Source organism: Astyanax mexicanus, chromosome 2 (genome assembly GCF_023375975.1).
Source record: "Astyanax mexicanus isolate ESR-SI-001 chromosome 2, AstMex3_surface, whole genome shotgun sequence".
In the NCBI taxonomy this organism is placed as follows: Eukaryota; Metazoa; Chordata; class Actinopteri; order Characiformes; family Acestrorhamphidae; genus Astyanax; species Astyanax mexicanus.
In genome coordinates, this window is record NC_064409.1 from 6981756 (window position 1) to 6995145 (window position 13390).

At 39.9% G+C, this 13390-nt stretch overlaps 1 protein-coding gene across 2 annotated transcripts in view; it reads right to left on the bottom strand.

Annotated features, from left to right (window-relative positions):
- The window catches only part of si:dkeyp-27e10.3 (UPF0606 protein KIAA1549), a 32015-nt gene extending 20573 nt beyond the window's left edge, over positions 1-11442 (bottom strand). For both annotated transcript variants that reach the window (XM_049473258.1, XM_049473257.1), the window contains exons 1-2: positions 11011-11442; positions 9404-9605 (exon numbers count right to left, since the gene is read on the bottom strand). In XM_049473258.1, the coding sequence (XP_049329215.1) occupies positions 9404-9527 (124 nt within the window). In that variant the 5' untranslated portion in view covers positions 9528-9605; positions 11011-11442. The remainder of the gene's footprint in view (positions 1-9403; positions 9606-11010) is intronic.
- Positions 11443-13390: the final 1948 nt, after the last annotated feature.

Genomic DNA, 13390 nt, shown 5'->3' on the forward strand with positions numbered 1-13390 from the left:
ATCCGTATGTATGAATTTTACTAGTCAGGTTGTAAGGAGCAGTAAAGAAACCCTGATAAAATACAGCGCTATACAGGAGTTTCAGTTCTCCAGCACAGAGACTCAAGACTGAAGCAGCATTAGTATTAGCCGCTAACCGCGCTAAGCGCTAGCTCTTTTTTTCTGTTCAGAGGTGAGTATACTTGACTGTAGTCTGCGTGTTTATCATGTTCAAACAAGCTATGTGGGACAAACCGCAAGCTAATATCGCCCTGGCTCACCGGTACACTCAGGGTTCCTCAGTGTAGTGCTGTCGGGTGTTAGTTGCTAATGCTAATGCTGCTGCACCAAGACTTAGTGGTAATCTGCAAATCTAAAATGACTGTAAATAAACGGAAGTGCTTTGAGTTTTTTGATGTACTGAAGTTTGCAAGTTTAGCAGGGAGACACTTTCAAAGGGAGTAACAAAAGTTATAAAATAATTGGTTGTAAATAAGTTTTTGCATCACTAGTACTGAGCAAAAGTTACAGATAGATTATTTAATTTATTATTAAACATGATTTAATAACAAACTTCCCAATTCTCCCCGAAGTTGCGGGAGTCTGCCGCATATCAATAACAGCTCCTTGATGCTCCCGGAATCTGGAACGAGTGGCAAATATAAACACCAACGTGCACACAGTCGACACAATCTTGTTTGTGAAAGAGAGGGAGGATATGCATATTCATAAAGCGCATGTAGTGTTTTTTTCCCTCCTGGACAGGATTCCGTGAATATAAAAAGGAGCATGTATGGTAAAAGTTAAAAAAAATAATAATAATTTTTGTCCACTGTCCAGTTTTGTAATAGTGATTTTAGCATTGCCCACAGGGGACTTAATGATTGCAAAAAGCATGTTGAGGTGAGTTAATGTGAAATATTTATTTAGCTTTTTTATATTGTTAAACTAACCCTGGTTATGGCTTTTTTTTAGTGCCAACACAGCCCTTTCAAACCTGAATTGTTTTCCAGTTATAAAAAAAAAATACAAAAATGTTGTTTTCGGTCTGTAATGGGCTCAAAGACAAGAATACATATATACATAAAAATCAAACATATTATTTGTATTTTTATTGTTAATTCAATTTCAGTAGAATCCCTTGTTTAACTAAACACTTTTTTTTAGTTCAAAAGGCATTTGTAAGCAGTAATATAAACACATTATGCTTTTCAAGCTTTACTTTACTACTGTTCAGAGTTGTAGTTTTCCAGTTGTCAGGGCTAAGATGCTGTTTGATTGACATATAACTATCTATTCGGATGGATAACAGGTCTTTATTTGTGTTAGGTGCAAGAATACATAAGAAAAAACGAAAGATGTCCATTGAAATGGACGTAGGGTCTGAAAAAGTTGGAAGCCAAAAACTCATGATCGCTTGTCTCAGTGTTTCTCAGTGGCTACATGGTATCTGGTAAGTGCTATAACAGTGCTTGCTCTGCATGCTGTCCTCTTCCCCCTGGCATGGTGATTCACAGAGAGAGAGAGAGAGAGAGAGAGAGAGAGAGAGAGAGAGCTGATAGATAGAGTCTTCTGGATAGTACAGCTCAGTGAATGAAGCAGGCAGAGTGTAGGAAGCTGGCAGCTGCATGCTCTGTTTGTGGGCCAGTGTGTCATTCCGCCTCAACCTTCAGACGAGAGAGAGAGACAGCCAGGCAGCCTCTAACTCATCTCTCCTCTCAGGCCTGTCAGGGTGGTTTTAGACAGCTATTATCAGCACAGGTCAGATGGATGAGCCAATGAATACAGCCTTTCCAGATATGAACCAAAGTATGGTATCAGAAACAACAGCGGCTAGGCTGTAAGATCTTTCCGGGTCTGTGGTTTGAGGTGTGAGCCTGACTAGAAAACATAAAGAGATTTACGACAGTAATGTAGGGCTGTGTGATTAACAGAAATGCATTAAATATCTGGCAGCCGAAATAAAATATTCTGCAAAAATATTTTACCAAAAAAATAAACATTTGATTGACCAAAGACTAATTTATTTCAAGTCATTACAACTGTCACGGTGGCCAAACACAAGACACACGCGGATACCAATTACACAATTTATTAAATACAGGAGTGAACTAATGGGAATAGTCAGGGACAGGCAAGGTCAGTAACCAAAGGACAGCAGAGAAAAGCAACATACCAGAAAGGGCAAGCAATGAGGCCATGCACAGGATATCCACAAAATAAGTAGGAGGGCAAGGCAAAAGGATAGTCAAAAGTACAAAAATAGATCGGCAACTAGAAAACATACAAACAAACAAAGACAGCAAAAGAGAGGTCAAAGATATAGAAATGGGTTGGTAAACAAAGAAGCAAACACAAGAGAAACGCGTGGAATGACTGTTGTTTAGAAGGCTGGCGAGTTAGAACACAAAGGTTTACGTGATCAGGCATGTCCGGAAGGTTGGACTCAGGTGCATCCTGGGATGTGGAGTTTTTAGTGCTAGAGCTAGAGTCCGTGGCAAGCAGACAGACAGAGTCAAGGGGATAATAACAGTGGCAGAAGGACACTTTACTTTATCTAATGGTAAAGCAAATGACAGAATTAATTATAATTAATTCTGTCAGCCTTTTTTATTGTGTTCATTTTTGTATTGATTTTTTTTCGCTGCATCCCTAGAGTATGAGCATATTTTTATATGAGCTTTTTTTATATCATAAATCCTTCAATAACAGCAAACTCAAACTGCAATACCCACGTACAGCAACAGTGGGAGCTCTTCACGTGACATAAACTGGCTGGAGGTAGAGCGATGCAGAGTGAGGTAGAGGTCCACAGTGAACCCACATACACACACCACACTACTTCTTAGCACTACTTCTTATCCAGGGGGAAAAATGACCAAGTGCTGAAAAGCCTCTGATGGCCATAAAACAATTTATAAACTATAGGTTGTTTCACATCAATATCATGATATCTAACATCGTTTTCGCACGTATCGCACTAATCTCATTTTTTTTTTGTCATATCATGCATCCCTGCTGTAGTGTGTGGCTTTGAGGCGGCAGGATGAAGGACTCCTGAGAATACAGCTCAGCATAACTCCAGTAATTAGCTCCCGTCTTACTTAACTCTCACAGCATCCCTCATGGAAATTACAACTCCAAACACACACTCACACACTTGTACGTCACAGTGTACACAGGGCTCAGTGTGGAAGATGGATCAGCGGCGTGGCCGGGCAAGGTGTTTCCATGGTAATACTGTGTGAATTTGTGCGTTGCAGTAGTGTGTCACGTGCCGAGGGCCTCATCAGTATTCCACAGACATGGTAGAGCGAGCTCACAGGCATCTCTCTCTCTCTCGGAAAGCCGGCAGAATCAGTTCTCTCTCTCTTTCTCTCTTTCTCTCACACACACTCACTCTCACACACTACGGTAGAAAAAGGAGACTACAGGAAATATTAGGAGCATCTAAGAATAGCGCTCTATAATGGCATTATCACTGTCTGCAATTCAACTGCTTTCATCCTCATCCATCCACATCTAATCGATCTCTGTCTACACACAGGCCATTTTATCAGATACACCTCGCATAGAGGGTAAGGCTGTAGGTTTACAATCACATACTACAGGCCATCTGTTGCTGCACATCTGCATATCAGCTCATCTCTACCCATCCGAGAATTAAAGCGACTTGATTGAATTGATTTAATTTGGGCAGTAAATATGTGCATTCTTTGCACAGAAGTCACGAGTTAAGCCCAATCCCATTTCACCACTTACTCCTACCCCTCTGTCTTGCATGTGCACTTCAAGGGGTACACTGTAAAAAATTATTCCTTGGCTCAACGCATCATTTTGCTTTGACTCAGTTAAGTTGTAAATAAACAGTACTGAGCAAATTTTTTAGGTGCCAAAGCAAATTACACTAATCCATTTATCTCAGCAATATGAGTGTTTTACCTGAAAAAAATCCCATATGATTTGAACAGATGCAAATAAACATACTTACAGTAAAAAGTAACAAGGAATTCTCATATTTAACTAAGTATGTTATATTCTGTGAGCCGAGCTGAAGAACAAAATGTAGAGATTCCAGATTTCTCCTGGATGCTCCTCAGCCAGCATGTGCATATTATGTTCAGTTCTATCAGCAGCTCACCTGATTTACCACATTTACCAATTTACCAAACCAGGTGTTGATTAATATGATGAGAACTAGAAATAACTCTATTAAACTCAGATGAGGAGGAGAGATTTTTGTAAAATTATGTAATGCTGGTGTTTTACTGAGCTAATAAACACTTAAATCACAGGTAAGAAGCTTTTTCTTTACTGAAATTCCCACAGGTGTCTAAAAACATTTGCACAGTACTGATTAAACAAAAAAGAAATCACTTTTTAGAGTGCAGTGTGTCCCAATTCTTGTTAGGCTGCAGGTGTAGGTTATGGGAAGAGATAGGGCTTGTTGTTCCTTCATACAGAGATTTTTCAGATGCACACTTAAAACTGAAGGCTATGAGAATTACTGGTATGATGGTGAAACAAGCGAGCAAAGAAACCCACAAATGTATTAAAAGTATTTATTATAAGTGTTTATGGCCAAATTCTTCAAAACAAGCATAAAAAAGATTGCTAGTAGTTTGTCTCAGAAGCTAGCTAGCTAGCTAACTTTCCAGTTCCACCTCAAATGGTGTAACAGACATCAGAGACTGCAGCATTTAAGGCAGAATGGAAAAATAAAATAAGCACAGAGAAATTAAGGAATGGATAATATTAATTAATTTCTGCACCCCCTGACCCCTTTCTAAAGACATACAATAAACCAGCAGCTCGGTTACGTAACTTTATCACTCCTGATGACGTATCAGGAGCTTGAAGGGTTGTCCCATTTCTTAGGGTGGAGAGTTAAACTTAAAAAGAAGGTGGAAAGTGGTAAAGTAGGGGAAGTGGTAGGGGAATGGGATTGGGCACTGTGGTACTGCTTGCTAAAGAAGAGTCCAACCACAAGTACCTAGACCTGTCACTATTTCATTTTCATTTTTTATATACTAGATATATATGGACATGACCTCAATCACTGACCTATATATTGAGCGTTATGTTTACTTGCATGTTTGTTCACATAAGAATGAGCATCACCAATATTCTCTGCTGGAGGCGGGGCTGAATGTGTCACTGTCACTGTGAGCAGACCGTGACATCTATCATGCAGGAAAACAGTGCAGTGTGTGCGATGATCAATAAATTAATAACAGAGCCTCCATAGACACAGAGCACACTGCGACAGGTGAAGCTGTAATACTGGACCCTGTACTTCCACTCTTTTATAGTCCATAGAAACAAGGCTAAATTGTTTGCTGACCAGACACATGGTAGCCCCACCCCTTCTCCCAGAGCAAGCATCTCAGACTGCCTTCATTGAGTTTACAGCGCAGCCTAAAGGACCTGAAGCAAAGTGTATTTTTTCACTGTACACTCTGATTCAATAATAAGTGCAGTTCATATATTTTATTATAAAATCTTTACATATTTAACTAATTAAAGTAGCGGAGCTCAGCTCCATTTGCTGCTGAGAAGAACCAAAGCTACTATGATCCAGTTTAAACCCTGAGCCGCTGTGAGAGAGTCAGCATGCATGGGTACATGTTTGAGTAAAATGAACACTGTTGTTTAATTCTATAAACTACAGACAACATTTCTCTCAAATTCCAAATAAAAGGATTGAGCATTTATTTGCAGAAAATGAGAAATAGCTAACACAAACCAAAGAAGATGCAGAGCTTTCAGACCTCAAATAATGCAAATAAAACAAGTTCATATTCATAACGTTTTAAGAGTTCAGAAATCAATATTTGGTGGAATAACCCTGGATTTTAATCACAGTTTTCATGCATCTTGGCATCATGTTCTCCTCCACCAGTCTTACACACTGCTTTTGGATAACTTTATGCTTTTACTCCTCCTGGTGCTTCTCAAGCAGTTCAGTTTGGTTTGATGGCTTGTGATCATCCATCTTCCTCTTGATTATATTCCAGAGGCTTTCAATTTGGTAAAATCAAAGAAGATCCCTGACATTCAAAACGAGGCATTAATAACTTTGTGTACAAGTAGCTTATTAAAAAATACTGTTTACAACCCATAGCGTAACCTATTCTCCGGATGCCTAAAAAGCGATTCATCTGCAGGGGCAAAATATGCCCCATATTCTCAATTCTAAAGCATGTTTGGACAAACAGAATAAAATTGCTGCATCTTGGAAATCTGAGGGAGAATGGGGCTAACAAAGGTTAGTACTCTTTATCATGTTTTACTACACCCAAAGTCTATTTCACTCCTCCTTAAGTTCTCCTTTAAGTGTTGCTGATTTTACACTTTTCTGCAGCACGTGCACACACACACACACACACACACACACTCACACAAATTAATTACTTTACTGGACAGATTGTAGAGCTTGTAGCACCATAGGGTGGAAATTCATCACAGTGGTACAGCACAGCTGGAGAAGAGATAGAAGTCTACCAAACCCCTTCATTGTAGGTACATGTTAACCAGCTGGATACATTTGTACACCTATACAGCAATAATGGTTTAAAATGGATATAAAATAAACATAATATAATCAAATATTCATAAAAAGTAAAAGTCGCATTGAGTTTTTTGTTCAGGAAAATGTCCCTGCTCATTTTTGTCAGTATGCGACTAGATCTGCAGTACAGTTCGGAAAGCCTTACTGCAGAGGGTTTATGATCTACCCACAGATTTCAATGACATGCAAGTCAAGGGACTTGAAATACACTGAGATGCCAAAGGTCAGAACTGAGACACAAACTACTTTCATGCCCCACAATTTTTTATGTCCCATGGAAGCTAAACGATGCTGCATTGAACTGCAGGACAGGCATGTGTGCCCTCCTGCATTGAGCATGGATGTGAATACTTGTGGATACTTGTGGATTTGAGTCGCTTGTCTGTTTGCATGGACAATTCTAACCTGAATCTACAGAATCTAAACCCTACTACTGCTGCTACTGTGTCCTTCTAATAACATCTTTCCTGTTAACATGTGACACTGTGGATTGAGAAATGTTAAATGCTTTTCTGCAGTGTGCTGCAGAAAACTAGAACTGCATGAATAACACTACATGTTTCGGGTATCGTCTGGATAACATGCTCATTTACTCGTAATCGTACTCGAGAATCCCAAACAAGGCTGCGATACCAACATTCAATACTATTGCTCAAGTCAGAAAAAATATTTACAGCTCTAGAAGAAAATGAAACGTAAAAAATGAGTTTCTTTGATTTTACCAAATTAAAAACCTCTGGAATATAATCAAGAGGAAGATGGATACAAGCCATCAAACCAAACTGAACTGCTTGAATTTTTGCAACAGGAGTAAAGGCATAAAGTTATCCAAAAGCAGTGTGTAAGACTGGTGGAGGAGAACATGCCAAGATGCATAACAACTGTGATTAAAAACCAGGGTTATATGAATATGCAGTCCCAGATCCACAGCACATGTGAGATTGACAATTGAGAAACACACTTCGCACTTGAGAACCCAATGAGTACTGACAACACAATTCACCTGTTACACATTCTCAACCATCTGTGTATTTATGCATGCCACTGTGTGTGTGTGTGGACAGATATTCACCATAAACATGCTCCCTATGATCACCCTGCCCTAGCTGCCCCTGCAGTGAGCTTCCCCACCAAAACTCAGCAGGTCCAGAGGAACCCTCTACAGACCAAAGAGCTCATCCTTCTCATATAGACACTGTGGTGTCTGATCTAGAGCCACACAGCCATCTGCCCTCATAAACGCTCTCCCTTCAGCTGTCTCCATGCCTGCCTGGCTGTGTATATGTGTGTGTGAGCATAAAAGCTTCAAAACCCAAGCCAACTGTCTCACACTCTCCTTACAAAACCACTTCATACACGTTATGAAGCCTATTTATAAACACACACCGTCACAGGCTTGGATATCAAAATCCAAAACTGGACTGTTTTGTCCCACAAGACATCATCAACACAGTAATCAACCATTACACACACACCAATCTAAACACTTTCTAGCCAAACAAGAAAATCCACCAGTGGAGTGCATCATATTACAAATAGCATGTTATAACACATTTTGCACAGTTTAGTGAGCTCTAAATGAGGTTAGTTTTGAACAGGTCAATACACCTTCTTAGTTTTTAGAGAAATTAAAATATTAGAATATTGGTCCCTTGGTTGGTTACACATTTTAACCTACAACTACAGCAAACTACAGTCCTTTGTCAAAAAGATAAAACAGGAAAATAGGAAAATAGAATGTGCTCCATCTCTACAGAGGTAAACAAATAAATAAATAAGTAAGCAAATACAGCTTTTGTGGCTGCCACAAAGACCTCTGACACTCAATCAATATAAGCAAGAATCTACTTGCTTATAATCTACTCTCCTGTTATCCTATAAGGATCTGCTTAGAGGAAGGTGATATGATGATATGAAGGGTGGGATGTGTGATCTTCACCTCCCTGTATATCTGCTAGACTGGTAATTATTTTGCAAAGCACATTCCTTTCTAAAATGTGCAGCTACAATGCTGTGGAGCTTTACAAGTTTGTTGAAGGCAGCAGTGAAATGGAACTTATGAATTCATGTCCAAACCAGCTTATGTTACATTTTAATATAGCTACATTGTGTTCTTGTAGACTAGTCGTCTACAAGTCGTCTATTAGTTGTTACACTATATATACACTAACAGACAGCATTGTGTCACTGCAGTGCTAAGAACGACCCACCATCCAAAAAATAGCTGCTCTCTGAAGAAAACAGTAGGACTACAGTAATTAGAGAAATGCAATGCTCCTGTATGTTCAGTGGAGCTGTTTGGACACACCTCTTCTCATTCAGTGTGTTTTCTTACTTTTTATCATTTTTATATTGTTAATTTAATACTGAATACTATATTAAAGCCATACAGGGACAGATGCTAATTTTTTCTATACTTTAGTTTCTTCTAAGTAGCACATTTATCTTGGAGGACAGATCTGCACACTCTTAGTATTTTAACCTAAGTGTTTTCATGAGGGAGAGTCACCTGGAATAGTTTTCTCAGCGTCTTGAAGGAAGGAGTTCCTGGAGGTGCTGAACAATAGTTGCTGCTTTTCCTTCACGCTGTAAAGCTCCAGCTCATCCCAATTAAATCACCTCAAATCACCATCTCAGTTCATCAGGTTTAGATCAGGGGATTCTTTTACTTTTTTAAACTGTTTAATATGTCATTCCTAATACTATAATATCTTTAATAAAATAAATACAGAAAAACACTGTATGAGAAAGTGTGTCCAGACTTTTGAACTTTTGAACACACACAGACACACATACGCACACACAGAATCTGGAGTTTCATCAGTCAGAAACTTCCCCAACTTCATTCTGTACCTGACACAGGTGTGCCCGTCGTGGCGATGGAGACCAGCATCACAGTGGAGACGAGGAGCGCGCAGCATCCGAGCAGCGCCGTTCCCGCGCCCGCGCCTCCCGACCTCTCCATCGCGCTCGTCATTCACGAGCCACACGCGATTCCTTCAGGACGGCCGACCGCGTTCCCGCGCGAGGGGCTTTTCCTCTCCGGCATCTCTGGCTGAGAAAACAAAAGAAAATCAGTTTCACTGATCTATCCATCCATCCATCCATTTAGGTGGAAGAAACTCTGGGAAGAAGCAAGACTTGTACCATGACCTGTACTATCACCTGTACTATTACCTGTACTATCACCTGCACTATTAAGGCTAATATATATGGCTAATATTGCAGGGCATTGAAATCCCATGTTTCTATTGTTTGAAAACGTTAGTGACAGCTAGAGGCAGGAACTGTGCCTATAGAAAGAAGAGACGGAGGGCATGGCAGAAATAATTATTGACTAATCAAATAAACAGAAAATAATAGTTAAATTAGTCGACTATCAATATAATTAGTTGCAGCCCTAAATCCCACCTTTAGCCTTTTCTATTAATTGTAAACCAGACATTAAGGAGGGCATGGCTTGAATAATAATTTACTAATGACTAATCGGAAAATAATAGTTCGATTATGTGACTATCAAAATAATCTATAGTTGCAGCCATATTTAAAACCAAGGTTTAGCTGTTTATTTCATTTTAAACCAGGCATTAAGGAGAGAATGGCTTGAATAATCACTGACTAATCAACTAATTGGAAAATAATAATTAGATTAGTTGACTATCAAAATAATAATTAAATCGTAGGTTTAGCTGTTTCATTCATTTAAACTAGACTTTTAAGGAAGGTATGGCGTAAATAACCATTGACTAATCGACTAGTCGGAAAATAATAGTTTGATTAGTTGACTATCAAAATAATTATTAAATCCCACGTCTAGCTGTTTCATTCATTTTCACCAGGCATTAAGGAGGGCATGACATAAATAAGTGTTGCCTAATGACTAATTAACTAATAAAGAAAAATAATCATCAGATTAGACGACTATCAAAATAATCATTAGTCGCAGATCTTTTTTTTTTTGACTCTACCTGATTAAATAAAGCCAGCTAACTAACACTTGAGGCCTATAGGGGAGACCATGAGACCGTGGGAACTTGAGAAGAGGAGGAGGAGGGGAGGCTATTTCCACCTTATTCCAGCGTAAACTACAGACAGAGAGAGCGGAGGTAAGATACGGGCAGTGAAATGTAGGTTACTGTGATAAACGACCCCCGGTTAGAGCCGTATAGATTTTCATCAGTATGAGACCGACCGACAGTCGATGTAGAGAAAAAAAGGGTGGAGGGAGGAGAAGCATCCGCATACAGATGCCACTAGTGATAGTATGAGGGTCACACACACACACCTACACACACACCGACACACACAACATCATCATGATCATGAGCATCCAATTGTTTAGATTTTTTTTCTCTCATCAGCACCAGGCGTTTAGATGCTGATGATACATTAATTATCAGGTGCGTTAAAATAATTCAAATATGAGGATGGATGGATTTGTTATTCTGGTATATGGTTACCTGAGGTTCAGAGATGCAGAAGAGGGCCGGGCTCATATCACTCCTCTCCGGCTCAGCACAACCAAATTAGCCCCTCCGACCGCCCACAGCTCCGAACCGGAGCCCGAAAAGACGCGGCGCAAAACGCTTGAACTGGGGGGGCGTAACGCAGCTAAATCCGTGGCGCTCCCCCGGTAACGGTAAACCGAACCCCTGCCCCGGTTCAACACCGGAGACCGGGTCCGCTGCTTTCCTCCAGGCTCCGGGACATTTCATCCATTAATATATATGCATATCTATCTTGTGATCTCCTTCCAAAGCGCGCAAATGATGAAGATCTTTCAGGGCTGGAGGCTCGCGCGGGCCCGCTCCCATCCTGGCCGCGGAGAAAGGTGGAAAAAAGGCGGGGGAATAACGGTCCTCCGCCGCCGCGCTGGTGCGGTTGTTGGCCGGCGCTGAGCCCCGCCCACTATCACAGCGATGTATCTAACTATAGAGGAGGGCGGCGCTTTGATTGGCTCACGGCGCTGTCAATCAAACACGAGCTCCATGCATGCGTCTGTAGTTGATTTCGCACGCATCGCTGAAGAAGATACTGCTGAAGACACTGACGGTGCTGGGAAAAGCGGAAATGGCGCGCGGCGTTCTTACCGACGGTTCTCAGGGTGTTTTTTGTAGGATGAGCAGCTGAGATAAATGATATATAGATATAGATATAATAGCTGGAGGAAGTATGCTGATGTATGGATGGATTTCAAATCAGCCTCAGGGGAGATTCTATAGAATCAGAGCATCCAGAGGAACCCAGCTCCACAGCTCTCCCTAAAAAAACACCTCCTAAAAAATACCTTAGTTCTTCCCAGCATTCTGAAATTCATCGCTTTCAGCTGATGCTCCCAACAGGCTCACAACGCTAGCAATATGGGCACAGCATTACCCATTGGCTGAAAGTAGCTCCACACTTCATTGGTAGAATTCCGGAAGTCCTGACATTTAAAACGAGGCACTAAGAGCTTTGAAAGTGAACATTCTTTATACTCAGTACCTTCAGCTAGTTCTCCAGGTTGCAACAAAAAATATTTGCCACCAGTATTTAAATTGATATTAATATTTCATATTTAAATTTGATATGGGGTTGATGCTGCAATTGATCTGCAGGTTTAGGTTCAGCAACAGTATGTGCTGAAAGAATGAGGCAACTGACTACCTGAATATACTGAATATAGACCAGATTATTCCATCATTTTTCGATATTGAAGCTTAACAATGCCACAGAAAAAACGTGCCGCAATCAAAGCTAAAGGCAGCCCAACGAATAGGGGTGCTTAAGATCCACTGACAAGGGTAAAAGCAAGAAAGAAAGATAGAAAGATAGAAAGATAGATAGATAGATAGATAGATAGATAGATAGATAGATAGATAGATAGATAGATAGATAGATATAAAGTGTAAAAGTAATCTTGAGTGTGTGTAGTGGAGTTATATAATAATCTAAATTTAACAGTGCAAACTATGTAGTTTTAAACAGTGCACAATAAATAAACTACTAGTGCAAAATAGGGTAAAACTACAAAAATAATGTAAAAGGGCATCTCTGAGAGTGTGTCTGCAGAGATGGGAATGTGTCCATAGAGTGACCAGAGTTGCTGAAATAAAAAAGTGTCACAGAGTCTTTAGTTTGCTGTGTTTGCTGAGCAGGGTTGAACAGTCTTAAGGCCTGTGGGACAAAAGACCTCCAGTCTGCCACTGAATTAACTCCTCTGTCTGGTGATGGTGCTGTGGGTGCAAAGGATGATGAACATTGTCTATGATGTTCAGCAGCTTGCTAATGAAGGGTTTCCTCTCTGCCAGTGGTGTTAAGGCCTGTTACGGTAACAATTTTTGGTGGATAATATATATCGTTCTAGAAATTATTGAGATAAACGATATTATTGCCATTTTAAGTCCATTACTAGTGATATAATGATAATAGAATAGCATAACAAATTTGTTTACCTTTTTAAAGACATAACACATTGTAAATAATCATAGATTGGGAAAATATACACTTTGAATGTGTTTTCTTTGCATTATTTGAGGTCTGAAAGCTCTGCATCTTTGTTATTTCAGCCATTTCTCATTTTCTGCAAATAAATGCTCTAAATGACAATATTTTTATTTGGATTTTGGGAGAAATGTTGACCGTAGTTTATATAATAATACAACAATGTTCATTTCTCTCAAACATATACCTATAAATAGCAAAATCAGAAAAACTGATTCAGAAAATGAAGTGGTCTCTTCGTGTTTTTTGCCAGAGTTGTAGGCTGCAGTCACATAATACACTGTCGCCACCTAGCGGTTAAAGCCGGATATTATGAGCTGTGTGTTAGTTCTCGCCACACCCACTGGAGGTTAGCAG